Raw genomic sequence first — 17885 nt, forward strand, 5'->3', positions numbered from 1 at the left:
GAAGGGTCACAGGGTGTTTAGGGGTTTTACTTCTCCGCCGGATCAAAGTACTGTGAAGGGGCCTCAGCTTGTTGCAGCTCAGTTGGTGTAGCAGGTACTGTGTAGTGTGTTGGAAGAGGACCGGGGGCGGGAGCAGGCTATTTAAAGTGACGTGCTCCATATGAGGGGTAGTTAGTGCCACAGGATGCACTGTCTACAATAGTGGGTATTGAGGCCAGTTCCATATAAACACACACCCACATTAGTGTATTTTATTCACCCAAAGGTGTTTAGATTTCTTAAAATCCATCGTTTATAACAGCACACCTGTGTTTTGTGAGTTCAACCTCAGGTGTTGCTGCTGAGCAACTCATTACCGAAGTTAGTTAACGAAGGATATAACCAGCTAACCAGCACGGCCGAGGCTGATTGAGACAAACTATGGCTGGGATGTCGCTGGTGATTGTGCTGCAGCCCTATATTGGCTCCAGTTGTTATTATTGTATTTGCTCAGTGTGAATAAACGCTATATGAGAGTGAAACAGAGCTGCTACAGTGGATGACACATTCTGATCAGCTGATCCTAGTTCTCCCTGGATGCAGGGCGCTGTACTGTACAGCTTACTGTACTCCACCTTTCTGTGTATATCTCTTCTGAGTGGTTCACATAGTTTTTAACCACAATGAGCTAATTTGGACTATCAGAATCATAACAACGGGAGCACAGACACAGCTACAGTCACAGTCACCAGCAACATCCCAGCTGTAATCCCAGCTATAGTTTTTACTTTTACCCGTTGTTTTTAGCAGCAATAGAAAAGTAACTTGTCCCCATCCTACATTTAAGTGGCATCAATCACCCTTCATACAGCCAAGGCATGCCAAAGGCAGTACAGGCGTGCAGGGACTCATCAGACCAAACCCAAAATCCTGTGAGAGGCGCTGCACAAACCAGCTGTGGTTACACACCTCAGTCTTTTCCATTGTCTTCATGTTTGAGCTACATATTTATGCATGCAGAGTCATCAATAAAGCATAGGAGGATATTACGGAAGTGTGATTAACACTGATTTTAACATAACATATCCAAATACAGGCTTATAATTGTACTGTGGTTACCAACAACAGTTCCTTCAAGCAGTACTCTAACATTTCTATTATTTAATTAATGTACTTTTACGGTTTGTTTTCATGGTTTTAAATGCAAGCAACTCTCAGCCAGATGTTTTCCACTTTCCTCAGTACTTTTTCAGCCCTATAGAGAGCAGCAAACTCTCCCAGACATGCACACGTGCTACATAAATATCAGATCTGTTCTGTCGCAAATGTTATTTTTCATTTTCATGTGGTTTGTCACTCTAAAAAAGGAACACTTATTATGCAAAATAACATCATATTGAGTTCAAACACTGGTATTTTTTCTAAACTGTACTTTATTTTCTTTTAAAGACATGTTTTAAAACAGCAATTGTAGAGAATAAATAAAGAAACATTATGTTTTTTTTTTTTTTAGAACTTCCATAGGTACATTTATGCAATTAAAAACTCTGTAATAAGTGTTTTCATTGTCTTGAAGACTGCAGGAATCCTCTTTTTTTTTCTTCTTCTTAAATTAAAAAACATTTTTTCACATTTCCCCCTAAGCAAATTGATTACCAAATAAATTAAACGTAAAAAATCAAGATAGAAAAATTCCCAGCCCTTCCTTCCGCTTTATTAATTTGAAAAGTAGTGGCAGCAGAGAATCTTAACTCGTGAAGCTTTCAAGTCCTTTTAACCCCATTTTTAAACCAAGGTATGTACAGTGAGAAGAAATCCCTTTCTCTTCCAGCTTAATCACCCCATGTTTTTAATTTACGTATAAATAATAAAACTAACTCTACAGAACAATGTTACCAATGGTAATCATACAGAATATTATTTTCTTTTGCCTCCAACTGTGTAGACTGGCCTTCTCTTCACGGCATAGACCACAAATCACACTATACAGTAGAACCCTGTTCAGTAGAATAACATCAGTGATATGCTTTTTCTTAACATGTACATCTTGTTGCCGACAATAGAGTATGTACATAATATACTGTAAATGAGTCCAGCTGTGGAATGATACAGTAGGAAATCCGGAGCACTTCTGATATTGCGGCTGCTGATTCTGTAGGTGTATTTCTTGCTGATATTACTGCTGTTGTTGTTTTTGTAAGCGCATACATGTGATACTGCTTTTTGGGAAGTGTTGCTCCTGTGCTATACGGTTGGTCAAACAACCAAAAAAGGCTGGGACATCCCAAGTGGTTTTCTTGATTGAACTCTTAGGTTTTCCTGGAGGTAAAGAAGGAGAGGAGAAAGAGAAAGAGAGAGAAAGAGCACAGAGCATTTTAAACCAAACTACAGAAATAACACACAGTTTTAACACTTTGGAAGTGGAGTGGTGTCTGCAATACACACTGCTTGCACTGATGCCTCAGGAGGAGTCTCAGTAGTCAACTAGTGTCCATGCAACTCAAATAGTGACAGTCATACTGCTGCAAGTATATGCGCGTTCTTAGGAAATAGTTTGTCATCTCTTTTGGCAGGCAAATTAATTCAGAACATGCACAGTAGGAATTCTGGTGGGGGAGAAACTTGGCAAATTTCAGAAAACAGTTGGAGTCGGAGATTATGTTGCAGTTATTCTAATAATATTCAAAACAAAGCTGTTCGCCAAACTGTAGCTTCTCAGGAGAGTAAGGCTCAAATCATCCCAGTAATTAATTTGTGATGCAGGGTGCTGCGGACAGGGCATCTGCAGGGAGCAGAAACATCTGTTCATCAAGTTTGAAAACCTTTTTAATTTCAATTTTAGCTAAATTCATGACTTATTGTGTTTCAGAGCAGTAAATATGTATCATATGTTGCTTACATGATCAACTACTGTATATTAAAACCCCCTTAACGAACAGTCATTACTTTCAAACCCACTTTATTCTTTATAAATTTGAGTTTTTGAAACATGGAGTGTAGGGTTTGAATATTTCACTCTGAGCAAATAACCGTTAGTTAAAACAAACATACGCTACTGTCAGAGCTTTCAAGATAGAAATCTGTATGTTAAGGGGTGTTTAAAGTAAAATTAAAAGTAATAATTTGTCACAGAAGAGTTCTGTTTAATAGCAATACAAAGACTGTTTGTCAAACTTTTTCAGGAACAGAAACATCCTACTCTACTAATATTGGAAGCAAACAATTTTCTTTTTAATGCCTGATAATCATATTTTAAGATCATTAGTTAGTTAGTGACCTGCAGATACCCTGTGCATGAGACACGCCAAGTGGGCATTTTGCATAGTGTTGTTTGAGTATCTTTTGATAATAATTTCTTATGGTATTGGTGTCCCAGAATTCCTACAGAGGAATGCAGTTCCTCAGCCAGCAGCACGTGTCACAGGAACCAAACAGCTTTACCCAAAACCTTCTAGAGTAACGTTAGTGTCTCAGTTGGTACAACACACACATTCACTTACAAATGTTTTTTTTTTACATGTACTTAATACAGAGCACTCGCATAAATATAAATGCACACAACCTCTTCGGTCTCCCACGCACAATCACTCATACACAAATACTATGTTGTCAACCATATACAGTACAGGGGCACTTTCGGTACATTGCCAGTCGCACAATAAACCAAAGTTCAGGCACGAAGTCACTTGGAATTGGGCTACAACCAAACAAAAACCCCACACTCACCGAAAACTACTACACCAACCAACTAAACAGAGGGAATATGTAAGAATGATAATCATGACAGACAAAAAAGGAAACTAATCAAAACCAAAAAAGTCTAAAAGGAAAAAGTCTAATATCCATATTTGATGGACAAAAGGCTAATTTAGCTGTTAGCATTAATGCTTTTTGTTAAGGACTTGAAAAACAGCATGTCATGATAATCAATTACTTACAGACGCTGAGGTAAAGTGACAGTTATTGATCAGTGTTTGCAAGGATTAAAACCAGGACAAAATAATAAGAGGAAACTCACAACGCACCAAACACAGTTCATGGTCGCCACAGTAACCCGCCATGCAGTTGAGCATGGTGAATCAAGGCAACGGCCCAAAATAAAAATTGCTAATGGCAACCATCACAGGCAATATCGCCACAGCAACCAACAAAGGCCAATTAACTTACAACGCAGAGAGAAGGAAGGGGGGAGGTTTTAGCGGTTGCTAGGCAACCGTAGCCATAGCGACGCACGTCTCCACGATATATGTATGGACAGGACAGTCTTGAGAGTGGTGTGATGTTTTTTTTCAGGAAAAATGGCATATGGCACAGCACAAAAACAATAAATGAAAAGTAAAACAAAAAATTAATGACGGACAGTAGTTGGCATTCATCCCTGCGACAGAACACTGGTTAGACAGAACATTTGAATCGAGTAAAAATCGCCATAAAACTGTACCTACATACTGAAAACATAAGGGGCCACTTTAACACAGTATAGGTAGCTTCTGACCCCTGTACTGCATTTCAAATTGATGGTATTTTTAGAGAGCTGCCACCTCAAAGTTAATCTACTGTAGAGTTATTGACTTCTTCAGTTCCAGATGAAAGACAGCCATTTAAGTACTGAGCCCCCAATTACTTCCCATCTGTCTCCTTAACTTCCAGACACATATCCGGCTGCCTATCAATCCCTCCCCAAGCCATCGTTGTTTCATACTACGTGTCGATACACGGTAACTCACCTCCTTCAGTAAGGCCTGTTGGCATCCTTGGGCCTTTTCAGCTGTACCTTCAGTCTCTTCATGCCGATCTGGAAGCCGTTCATGGCCTGGATGGCAGTCTGGGCGCTGGATGGGTTGTCAAAACTCACAAAACCTGAGGAGGACGTGATGAAATTATATAATAAAACACAAGTTAGTATGTGCACCATGGAAACATCCAGAAACAAGGTGACAATAACCATCACGGACATCGCTGTGACTCACCGAAGCATTTGCTCTGGTTGGTGGCGCGGTCAACAAAAACCTTTGCAGAGATGACGTTTCCGAAGGGCAGGAACATCTGCAGTATCTCAGAGTCGGTAAACTCCTGTGGCAGGTGGTAGATAAAGATGTTACAGCCCTCAGGACCTGCACACGAATACAAGACAGACACAAGGTTAGGACGTGAAAATAGAGAGGCCTAGTTAGGTGACAAAACAGAGCCACGTTAGATCTTTTCCCATTTCCTTTCTGTACTAATCTAAAATAACCAGCTGTGGCTCCATTGATCATAAAACAAATCTAGTATCAATCTTCTCATTTAAGTCTTCTCAAGAAAGCAATTAGTAGATACTAATAATATAAATGACTTTAAATAGTAGTAATACATCATTACATCAATACATTAAGTGGGGCCTTTATGTTTTGACAGACATTAATGCGTGCCCTGTTTTCAGTGATGAATTATATGATCTAAGCAAATCAAACCAGTGGACGGCTACAAAAGTAGTAAAAAAAAACAAACTATGTACGAATTGTTTGCCAAGTGGTTATCTTTGATATAGAAGGTGATTTGTGGTAAAAGGGTTAAAACATGCAAAGCCACAGGAATGTTTGTCTAAGATAGGATTATTCCACATTTGTACACAGCTCTTTGAGTTTACCTTCTCGTTGCTGCAGCTGCTGCTGCTGCTGCGGCTGCTGAGCCACCAGTGTGGGCTGGTGGGAGAACGGCTGTCCCACCAGGCCGTAGGCAGCAGGGTAGGTGGCTGACAGACAGGAGGAACAGGTGAGCAGAGAGCAGGGGTGAGGCAGGCAGAGCACTGCAAACTAATTGTTATTTCCTCAAAGTGCGTAACAGAGCTACAGTCTCACCTACAGATCTGCTAAAACGGGAAGGTATTTAGCATTTAGCTTGTGATTCATGACACATTCTATAGAGCTGCAGGTCATTTACATTTTGTAATATATGTGCATGTTTTGACTTTGGATGTAAATTTCTTCTTCACACTTGCATGTTGGGTAGTTGGAGAGTGCAAAAATAATCTAGCTGCATTCCATTAAGTTACATAAAACTATTTAGCATTCAGTTTGTACTCACTGAAAAGTTATTTCTAAGAATTTAAACTCCAGTGGTCAAACTTTATATGAAAAGCAAAAAAACAGAATATTTCTCAGATTATTTGTTGTATTCACATCTGAGTTTATGATGAGCTCACCTGTGTAGTGCTGCATGCCTGTATAAGCTTGTTGCAGGGGGTCGAGGACAGGGCTCTGAGCTGTGACACAGTAAATATATCATCATCAACTTCTATATGCACAAAAAAAATACTTAGTGCTATTTGGAGGTCATTATCATGCTCCAAATAATATTTAGTGTTTTTACATTTCATTTCCTCTTAGTTAAACTCTCTTTCTTGCACAACAAAGCAGGAATCTGTGGATCTGTAGAGGACAGTGACACATTCATTCTTTAGTTGTGTGATAGCTGTACCTTGATAGGCATGAACCCCATTGGTGTAAAGGGCTTCAGTTGCTGATTGGCCATTGGGCGGAGCTGGCACAGAGGGGTAGCTGTTCACTGCGATCGGTGGAGGCAGAGCAGGAACGGGAGTGGCTGCAATGGACGGTGGACTGCTGGTACCTGCACACACACACACAAATGAATGAAGTTTACTGACAGCATAGATATTTAAGTTGCAAAAAACTAACTAGAGATTAGTTCATGAGCTGATACACTTCCAGATTTCCAGTATGCATCACAGCTAAAGTAATACGGTTGGCAAATAATATAGTGTAGGCAGCAGTGAATTAAAATTAAACAGCAAATGAAAATAGCTTTCTTGCATGCACTAAAGCTCTACTGATACATCATCCAGGCAGTTATATTGATACCAGGGTATATGTTAACTACAAATAACAAAGCAATTCCAATAAAGACGTGCCAAAGTTAGAGGCAGTTCAGAAACATCCAGTAGATCCTCCACCAGAGAGCACCAACAGGTATATTTTTAAACTGTAAAATGTCTTAAACCTTAAATATTAATACTGGTATTAGCTTCAAACATACAGTTAAAGTTATATTAGAGACTCTCCAAGTGGTTGTAGGGCACAGTGTACTCTAACTCAATTACCACCTTACTGTTTTTTATACTGGAAAAGTAATAGCTAACATGACAGGTCTGAAAACAGAAAAAACGACAAAATAGATGTTTGTTATTTTGTCCTCTTAGGTCAATTTCTCCTTGTGTATCTATCCTCATATTTCAAACAGAAATCTAATAAAGTCCGGCTGGGGCCAGACATCTCAGCCTCTCATTACCTGAGGAGGGGGTGATGGATGCGATTGGCGTGGCAATGATGCTGCTGGGATTGAGGGCGGCGAGCTGCTGCATCTGAACAGCCGCCACCGTGGCAACAGGAGAGAGGTAGGCCGACTGCGCCACCAGGGCCTGCTGCTGCATCAACTGGAGGACAGAGGGAGAGGTTTGAGGGGAGAGCGTGAGTCTGTGTTTGGTGTTTACTTGTAAGGATGTGTAGAGCTGTATGTGTGTGGGTGGAGTGACTGAAGAGGAAAAGTCTCAGCGTCAGACATTTAGTGACAGAGTTCTTTGCATTATTAACTATCTCCTCTACAAAACAATCAGAGTTACAATTATATCAAACGCGCTTGATATAATTGTAACGTCTCCACTTTAAGCCACATTCAGAAGTCAATACTTTCGAAGGCCACATCTCAACACGTTGTAATACAGACCAGGTCTCCATGGCAACCGGCTCTGCTCTGACCTGCAGACGCTCCACGGTCTTCATAATCAGTCATTAGCGCCTGATCAAGGCAACAATGTGTCTTCAAATCATGTAACGTGTTCCCGTTCTAACCTGTGAAGGCCATAGCTGACATAGGTTTTATCCTGCCACAGCTACTGTATTTCAAGAGTTTCAAGAGTACCTGCACTTTTCCTTTCATCCTTTTCTTGACTTCATGTACTTGAGGTTTTAGTGCAAGGTTTTAATGATGTGTAGCACTTTGTGAACACATTAATTGCAGAATAAAAATGATGTCAGGCCTCCTTAAGCATCACAAATTGAACAACTGTAAATGAGCCAAATCTGAAACCATTTGCACTAAATGGTCAATTAGCAAAGACGAGAGCAGTAATGTGGCTTCACCCTGCACTGTAAATTGTCATTTTTCCAGTTAAAACAACCTAGTATGACATTAAAATCCTTCTATTAGAATCACACAAAACACAACACGTTGAGTATGGTTTGATTTTCAAGTCCACTTTGTGTATTTTCTCATCTCATATAACAAGTCAAATATTTTTCACCTCTGTCACATTAGCTTTGGGTGACTTTATTTGATCTGTATGTCATTATAGATATCAATATGGACTGATCATATAATATTCCTGTGTGTAGAGTGCATGTACTTTAAGGATATGCGTATTACTCACGGCCTGTGTGTAGGCATTGTAGGCCCCGAGGTGTAGGGTCATGGGACTGATGACTCCCAGCTGAGAGGCCACCTGCTGCATCCGCCTGAGCCCTCGCTCCTTCTCGGTATCAGCAAACTTCACCACCAAGCTGGACGAGGCGCCCTGAGGACAAAATGCAGAAAAGTATAACTCTTTTTGGCTGATGCTTTTATTATCAACATAGGTCCTAACATCAGAAAAAACAATCACCACGCAGTAACATCAAAACAGGCAGTAATACATGGGTTACTTTGTGTACTAGGGTGTAAGACTGTTAACTTATAATCAGAATATCCTGGTTTAGGTCCAGCCAGGGAGCTTTGTTGAAAATTATCCCTTCTCTGTCTCTTCTCACTTCCTGCCATGCTTGTGTTTAAACTGCCTGTTATCAAATAAAGGCAAAGTGCCTGTAAGAAATACCAGGTTACAATATTTCTTTCTAGGCACTTTTGCTCTAAACTGTTGTTAGTTAAGAAAAAACAAGAAATGTGCATATTAATGTAAAACATAATATCCCAAAAACTGAGGTAAATCATGCATTATATGTATGCGCACGCATGTGTGTAGGTGGGGCACAAAATGAGAAGTGGTGACTATTAGCTGAGTCACAATGCTGAGTGTTTAAATGACTGGATTTGGAGCATCTGAGTGTGTCTATGTGTGTGTAACTGTGTATATATATATATATATATATATATTTCTGTGTGTGTGTGTGTGTGTGTGTGTGTAGGGGGGACTTACAGGTAAAGTACGACTCCCATGCAGAGCGCTGATGGCGGCCTGAGCCTCTGCGTTGCTCTGGAACTTTACAAATGCACACCCTACATGAAATGATAACACCATTAAACATGGGCTCACAAACACAGACACGCACAGAGTATAAAGAAACTACTTCTCTTTAAAAATACATTAGCAGCCGTCTTACATCTAGTATTTTCATCAGTTACCGAGGCATCATTAAACATGGTCCACAAAACATTCATTGCTTCATCAATCACAGCCCGTAAACCACCAAACGCATCATTAGCCATGACCCATAAAACCCATTGCACCATTAGTCATGCCTCATGCAACAAACGCAGAAAAATCTAGCATCTGTGTTTGAACTGTTGCCGGACTTTGATTTACATGGCAAATACCATTAGTATTGTTGTTAGTGACGATAATAATTCACGTTCACGTGGATAATGTGCTTGAGGTGTAATTCTCAGGGCTGAAGAAAAATACAAGTCAATGTCACTGCAGTTATAGGTGTTTTGAAAGTTGTAGTGGGTCGTAAAACTCACCAAAAATCATCCCCGCACTGAGAATTGTATTCACTGGGATAAATAGTGGTGAGGATTTTTTTTTTGGTGATAGTTTTATCATGCAGAGTAATTTAAATAAGATGATACGTCACATCCCATTGCATCCATTTAAATATAGGTCATTTTGAATCACTGAAATGGTTAAATGCTGATAACAGGGTTGAGTGTTTAGGCAGCACTATTTAGCAGTGTCTCAGTTTACAACTGGACCATAATACTGTGCATAATAACATTTCATATATGTGTTTTTTGGATCTAAAACCTTTCAGTGTGTGTGGACAAAAAATTTGGAATAAATTACTAGATATTCTGTGATATTCTGAGTCTATTTAAACTGTGGTTCTTTACAATGAAAATTATAGATGTACCTTTAGTATATTTAGTAATTTGGATAATGAGTCATTCTGAGTGCTGTGATTAAACTTTTTCACACAAGTCTGTCACTGTCTCTGTTGCCGTGATGGTTTTCGGCAATCTATTTTAACTAAAAATAAAGTTTGCTTTACTGTGTACTGTTCCTTGTGTTTACCTTTGCTGGTGCCATCAGGCCCACGAAGCACCGTGCACTCCTCTATGCTGCCAAACGGCTCAAACATCTTCCTCACATCAGTGTCTGTCTGCTGTTTTCCCAGCATACCCACAAACAGCTTCCTGTCTTCTAACGAGAAGGAGATCGCCAAGATGGGAGGGGAGAAAACAGGATAATGTGTGGATAATGTCAGCAAGATTATACGGAGGAAAAAGTGGGAGTAGATGTTTCATGAGAGAGGTGAGACAGGCGGGGAAAATGGGGGAAAAGAGGGAGAAGTGCAATGTCACCGTACATGCATGAATAATAGACAACAACTGTGCATTAAACAGTAACAAAGCTGAGTGGACGTCATCCTGCGATTCTTCAGGGCGCCACCAGAGTGCAGCAAGATGAACATCACAACAAACAAACAGCATCTGGTGGTGACTCAAATGTTTGTCACCCTCTGTGTTGTCAAAAAGCTTCTCCGTCTGTCCCCGTCTGTGAAGGATCAGACCGGCATTTCTTAAAGTCACATGCGTGTTACATTCCTGTGGACTGTTTTCCAAAACACATGGAAGATTTATTGATTGTAACCTATCTTTTTTTTTTTCGTATCATCCAGGCTGCCATTTCTCTTTCCCATTCATTTTAGCCTGAGATTCAGAATCAGTCAGTGAACATGTCATTGTCAGCAATGTCTAAATGTGTTTATATTAGATGAGGCTGGTGTTGAAAATGTAGTTTAATTAGAAACATCTGCCTTTATTGTATGTCACTTTGGTAAATTTGAATGCTGACTGCAGAGAAGCATAAATATTTCAAAATATGTTTTTAAAAATCGAAGAGAGAAAAAGCAGGATTTGACATTTCTTGTCTAAAAAGTTGTGGTTTGACAGTTAACATGTAAGACTCAAGCAGAGCTTTTCCGCCTGCATAATAACACACTGACTTTTGTGATCAGTCTGTGAAAAAGCCATCTTTCAGCTGCGTTTTGACAAACATAAAACCTACCATCATGTTGACTGTCATAAATTATCCAATTCAAGCAAAAGTCAAGCGTCTACATGTGCATTGTCAAACTTTGACGCTAAAACAAGCAGAAGCATAACATGGTTTTGGTGGTAACCTAAAATAACATTTTGGTATAAAATTCAATAAATGAACAGATTAGATGTTAAGGAAGCTGGATGTTCAAGAGGCCTGTTTTATAGAATTCATTTTAACTTGTTGCTTTGACTGTACAAGCTGACTGGTTATGATAATCTATCTTTTAAATCCATTATAACAAAAACTCTAACCTAAACTCTAACAAAGAAGTTTAACATGCATGTATGTTCAGTAGCACTTGTAGCAGAATGTGTTTTATCAGGTGATTGAATCTTGTGAAGCTGAATCTTTAACTTGTTAAAACGGAAACGGAAAGTGATCTGTTGGAAGGATGATAAAATCTTCCATGTTTGTTTCTATGATTTTATACAGCTGTTATTCTTTAATGTTTTTAGACATTTCCCTTATCCCTAATTCCCTAATCATCATCAATCATCATTGTTAAAAACTGCAATAAAAACTGTGAAAAAGTGTAAATGCAAGACTAAATAACTAGTTAAGACTGACAGTTTTGATTGTGTACACGGCTGTTTGAACAGGTGCTGTGTGTGTCTGGGAGGGGACAGGTGTTTCTTACCTCCTCTGCTCTCGCTGTCCGCCGGCTTCACTTGGATTGGGCGGTTCATCTAGAAAGACAGAGGCCACATGACAAGGTCAGTTTAAATATAGGACAAAGGCAGTGAAAAGCAGTAATGCCAAAACATCCACACAAAAAATGGACAAACTTGGCAATTAAAGTTTACCCTGGCATTAATAAAAAGCAGACACTATTGTCTCATGAAGTGCAAAGAATGACATTTATAAGTATAGACTTCATGTAATGCAGCTATTATTGCTGTGACATGACGTGCTAGTGACATATGCGTGCGTGTATGGATGTTTGTGATTTCAGCTTCCTACGTTCCCCCACTAATTTGTCTCTTTTCCTTTTTTTTGCCAACTCTGCTCCAGCACCAGCCGACCTGACACAGATATGTGTGATATTACGTTCACAGTGTTGTACAGTCTCTCTCTCTCTCTCTCTCTTTCTCTGAGTGTCTCTCAGACTCTGCTCTAATCCCGCTGTCTATCGTTCCTTCTCCTCCCATCACACAAAACCAGGAAAAGCACACACCCACGCAGGATTGGGGAAGTGATAAGATTAAGAACACTCGCCAGCTAATCTGGATTACAGAAGCACGCAGCATCAGAATAGTGAGAGATTCTGGGCCTGACGGAGAGGCACAGACAGACCGGCGTACACAAGGTTAGAAAGGAAGTAATATCTAAATATTAAAAACAACAACAACAAAGAAAAAGTAGAGTACACACAATGCAGAGGAGGATTAGGTGACCTTTTCATAATTCATCAAAAGACAAGCTGTGAAATTCCATTTTTAATTTCTCCACAATTGTCCTCCCCGCTGTGTAACAAAACCCCCATATGGAATTGTGCACACATCAATGCTTCAGTGCCTCGTCTTTCAAAATGTATGGAGCACAAAGCGGTGAAAAGACGTATTGAATGAAATGAAGAAAAGAACAGAGAAGAGACGGCAAAAGGGGAGAAGGGTGGGATTGGGAGGGATTGAGGGGAGGGAAAGAAGCATATGGAGGAGAAGATGGAGGAGGGGGATCTGTGTGTGTGTGTACGTGTGTGAAGAGATGGAAGAGGAGGAGGAGGAGATGTTGGGGAGAAGTTGAGGTGAGAACAACAGGGTGACACTCTGTTAACTGTGGCTTAATGAAGGTCTTAATTATGGAGCTGGTGACATTTCAGCCAGTCACTGATCCCGTGGCACTGATTGATCCGATGTGATCAGTCATCAGGAGACACTATTGATCGGTGATTCAGTCGTGCTCCACGCCACTACCATACTGAACTACCCGCTGAAATACCACCAACACCTGCTGCTGATAGCAACCAATTATTTGCACCAATTAATAGGAGGATCGAGTCTCAAAACTATATTGTAATTAGTCAAGTAAATCCAAGTCTGTGAAGCTACACTTTATTCCTGCTTTTCATTTATATAAGTGGATTTTTGTGTATTAAATACTGAAGTTTTATGTTAAAGTTGGTTATAATATTAAAAAAAATCTTCACTTCTAATTTTCACTGTCTGTTTCTAAGGATGAGCACATTGCCTGGAAGTACTTTTAAAATGTGTGTGGATGAAGGGAAACACATCTTTAAACAAATAAAGTCAAAGCTAATGATAGATAAAGATGCATTGTTATTGTTCCTTTACTGATCAGATATAGAAAATGAGACAGTTTTCACAAGACCTTACTTCAAGGTCTAAAAACATTCATATGACGTGAGTTTCATACTCATTCATCATTGTACAATAGTTTTACAATTAATAAACCAACAATTGATGAAACATCTCACAAACAAACACTGAGAACACAACCTTGGTGTCCTCGTCGGTTGCTACAGCTCTCTGTACTTACTATGCATTTCTGAGAGCAGCATACAAATAAAACCAGACTTAGATTTGTTATTTTTCAAATGCAGAGATGATTCATTATGAAAATAGTTTAGAGATGGGTTAAAGAATCAAAACTGTTGCTACAATCTCATAGCAGTAGTCTTATGTGTCCTCGCTGACTGATCACCTGTTTGAATGATGCCTGTAAATAATCCCATGCCCCATATTTCAGTAAAACAGCAAAACAAACAGTGAAGGCCGCGGTGGTGGTGATAAGGAGTAGAGCGACAGATGGTTCAGGAGATTGGAATTACAATATACAAGAGGGAAAACAGTGAGAAGTGGAGGCCATCAAGCCTGTGCCCCTTTCAGATCAGCACAGCAACTGGGCCCGCTGCTCTGACGAAGACCGCTTGCATGGCCATTGTCATGACAACGCCGGTGATGAGAGCCCCACATCAGGTAAAGAAGGTTGCCCTGAACGACGGGTGGAAAGGAAGGGTGAAAAAACAAATGAGGAGGACAAAGGGTGCTTCTAGGTCGAGAGATAGCAGGATTAGATGTGTGAGGGGGTGGGAGGGTTGAGGGGGCAGAAAGAAGGGGGAAGGAAAAATGAAAGACACCGAACAAAAGAAAAAAAAAAAGGGATGACAGAGGGAGCGTTCGTGCCTGTTGAATGTTGGCTCTGCCTCGAGAGCAGATGCAGATGCAGAGAGAAAAAGATCTCGCTCTAAGCCTAAACCACTAACACACACTTTACAGTAATTTGCTCTCTCCCCACCTCCTCCTGTTGCTCCCCTCCCCGTTCTCTCTTTGGCTTGTTTACAAAAATAGTCCCATACTGTGCACAGACAACACACAGGCAAACCTGCCTGATCAACAGACCATTTTACCAGTGTGCCTTTGCTATTTGATTTTTTTTTCTCCCCCCTCAGTTCTTTCTGTAAACACACAGCAAACCCATTACATACAATCATCCTCCGATTAAACACATACATTATTTCTACAGACACACACTCACACTCTGTCTGCTCCTGTCGGTCACAGCAACATGAGCACACTTCTACACATGCCTAATCTTTTCACTCTGTGATGCTGTGGGGGATTTCACGAGGATAATGAGATATTAAATCCATAGATTATCCAATCCAATCACAGTTCGACCCCTTTGCCATAATGCATGACCCCCCACGCCATCCATGTGCATACGCACAGAGGAGTGGCACTCCATCTAGTGTAGATGCATTTTCATCTACAGCAACGTAAATGTGTTTTAAAAATTGTTTACAGTTAGGAGTAAGTATCGCATATTTATGATGACATTTTTCTCGCCTTTCTGTTGATGATAATCTCCACGCTCTCAGCTCAAACAGCCAGTGTTGTTAAGGCTATACGGCAGACAGGTGCTGTGTGAGAGTGACACATTTCTGTCGCCTGTTTTCTCTCCAATTTACATCCATTCTGCTTCCCCGCTCTGAAAAGCAGCCACTCTGAATGGTAAATATATCAGCAGAGACCATCTCCCTGCTCTTTCAAGAACATTTACAGCAGGGAGGCAGAGTTGGAGGTGGGGGAGGGGGTGGGGGTGTTGTTGGGTGGGGCGGGGGGCACAAAGACAATTTTCCGTCTTCGCCTCCCCTCCGCTCCATCACACAGCGCTGGTCATTGCATCGTGCTGGTCGCCTAGCAACCTGGCATCCCTTGTCCCCGCCGTCTCCAGGCAACGAGACCTGCGACCGTAATCAACCTGCCACCTCCCGCCTCTCCCTTCCCTCCTGCTCCTCCCTGTTCTGTTCTTCTCTCGTCTCTGCCGCTTTTGCTCCCTCGCTTCTCCATCCACCACCTCGTAGCAAATGCACTTACACTGGGACGCACTTGCGAATTCACCCGAGGAAAAGAGGAAGCACAGGTGTAAATTGGTATACTCACAAGCGGGGGAAAAAAAAAAAAGGAGATTAATAGACGCAGATGATTGTGAGCCAGCACAAAGAGTTGGAACAAAGCAGTGGAGGCAGGGGAAAAAAAGCAGAGATGCACGAGTACAGTCTGTTAATGTTTCCACATTAGGGTGCACACACAGATGCGCACACAAACACACATGGATGGGCAGGCACACAAAGCGGAAAGAAACTGTATCTTTTCCTGAATTCCGCCAGTTCCTAAGTCGATCAACCTTATCGAGACTGACAGCACAACGCTTGTACAGTTCAATAATATTTAATCAATGATCCAGTCTTCAGTGTCAAAGCCACTTCCCAGTTTTGTCTCCTAGTTTCTACAGGGTTCACTAATCTGTCCAGCATCAAGACGAAGCTGACAGCTCTTAAAGCTGACTGTCAGCCTTTCTGTCAGACAGCCAACTAAAAAAAAATCCTTTAAAGTGGAGAAACTGAATAACAAAGAGTAAATTTCTAACAACACTCCAGTTGACTCTCAATTGTTTTGTCTCTTCTGACTGTTAAATATTCATGTCAAGTGTTGTTTGACTCAACTCAGTGGAGCAGAGGGGGGAAAAAAAACGGAATCACGGACAGACTTCTCTATGTGTGTGTGTGTGTGTGTGTGTGTTACAGATATGGTCCATGTCCTACTTTTCTTTTTTAATTCGGGCATAGTTTACACACTTTAACTCTGCCGTCGTGCAGCATATATGCTCATTAGATAACCAGCCCTATGCCAGAGTTCAAAGAGCCTAATGAGTTTTGTGACAAGAGCCCCTCTTCCACTTGTGTGTTCACCCCACACACACACACACCAACCCCCCAAAACACACTATTTCTCAGTAACAGATGTCTGTATTTAAGCTGATAAACACACTGCCTCAATGCACTTCCAACCCCCTACCCTTACTGCCACCCACCGTTCATTATGTCAAACTTTAATTCATTTCTTCCTCCCCTCCCCCACCCTCCCCAATTTCGCTCAAATTCACACCCATTTACCACCTCTGTAAATCCATTCTGCATTTATCATTACAGTTGGCCCAGAGTGACGTACACGGTACGGGACGTTTTTTTTTTTTGTTGTCAGTCAGCACCGCCTGCCCTGCGTCGTCCCCTTCACGCATTGATATGCATGCATATGTAAATGAACCGCCGCATGAATGCACACTTCACTCCAGATAAATTCATCAAGTGAACGCATTTGCTCTGTTAATCATCATCATCCCCTCAAACTCGCTGACATCAAGCTATAGGCTACATGCTTATACTGCTTATTATCAGATACAAAAAATAACATGTTGGCAGGTTACATGCTCGTGTTCACATAACAGATCGTATCAGCATGTTTTCAGGCACCAGTGAACCAAAAGAGCATCTACTTTGTGTTTTGGTCGTATTTTGTGCCTTGTTACATGTGAAATGTCACATTTCTACCTATCTATACTATAAAAACAGACTAAAAATAAGTCTGCCATGCTAACAGTCATGGAGGAGGCTGTTACATTTACCCTGCAACTGTTCAAAGCTCATATGTATCTACAGCCAGAACATTTGCTCAGACATTAAGGGCACAAATTACAACATTCTGGCACTACAACTTCCTATCTCATATCCTGTGTAAAAAGCCTGGGCTATATTTAGCATATGCATTTATTTCAGACTATTGATAAAACCCCTCTGTCTGCTCTGTCTGAGTCCTTATGGCTGAGTAAATGTCAGGCTTAGTCAGATGTTCCACTCAAACAGGGCTCTTTCCTCTTGTATGGGCAGCTTAAACACAGAAGGCCTCGCAGCAGCACAGATTTTACTCTCACACAAACTGCGGATAGTGAATGAAGAAAACCTTATAATAAACCCAACAACTCCATCCATCCATCCATGAGTCCATATCTTTTGGATGTGTACTCTCCACGGAAACACATACGCACAAAAGCAAACAGACAGTTAGAAACACACACACACACACACACACACACACACACACACACACAAAAGCACACCCTTTATTAAACCGTGATAGTGTGAACACCTGCCCTCCCTTCCCCCGTTGCACATGCAAACACACACAGACACACACAGCTTTCTCACTTGGGCACAGTCACACTATTAAATAGTTATTGCATTTAAAATTAACTGTGAGGCATTGTTGCAAATATTAATTCTAGTAAGTGAGTG

The 17885-nt window shown here is 40.8% G+C and overlaps 1 protein-coding gene across 4 annotated transcripts in view; it reads right to left on the minus strand.

The window, feature by feature from the left end:
* Nucleotides 1-1460: 1460 nt before the first annotated feature.
* Nucleotides 1461-17885, minus strand: part of celf3a (cugbp, Elav-like family member 3a) — a 40874-nt gene continuing 24449 nt past the window's right edge. For 2 of the 4 annotated variants that reach the window (XM_026347516.1, XM_026347513.1), the window contains 11 exons: nucleotides 11931-11979; nucleotides 10262-10390; nucleotides 9167-9246; nucleotides 8405-8548; nucleotides 7267-7411; nucleotides 6439-6588; nucleotides 6164-6223; nucleotides 5609-5713; nucleotides 4950-5093; nucleotides 4707-4839; nucleotides 1461-2298 (listed from right to left, as the gene is read on the minus strand). In XM_026347516.1, coding sequence (XP_026203301.1) covers nucleotides 4712-4839; nucleotides 4950-5093; nucleotides 5609-5713; nucleotides 6164-6223; nucleotides 6439-6588; nucleotides 7267-7411; nucleotides 8405-8548; nucleotides 9167-9246; nucleotides 10262-10390; nucleotides 11931-11979 — 1134 coding nt within the window. In that variant the 3' untranslated portion in view covers nucleotides 1461-2298; nucleotides 4707-4711. The other 2 variants (XM_026347515.1, XM_026347514.1) reach the window with 2 other exon arrangements.

This window comes from Anabas testudineus, chromosome 11 (genome assembly GCF_900324465.2).
Source record: "Anabas testudineus chromosome 11, fAnaTes1.2, whole genome shotgun sequence".
Taxonomy (NCBI): domain Eukaryota; kingdom Metazoa; phylum Chordata; class Actinopteri; order Anabantiformes; family Anabantidae; genus Anabas; species Anabas testudineus.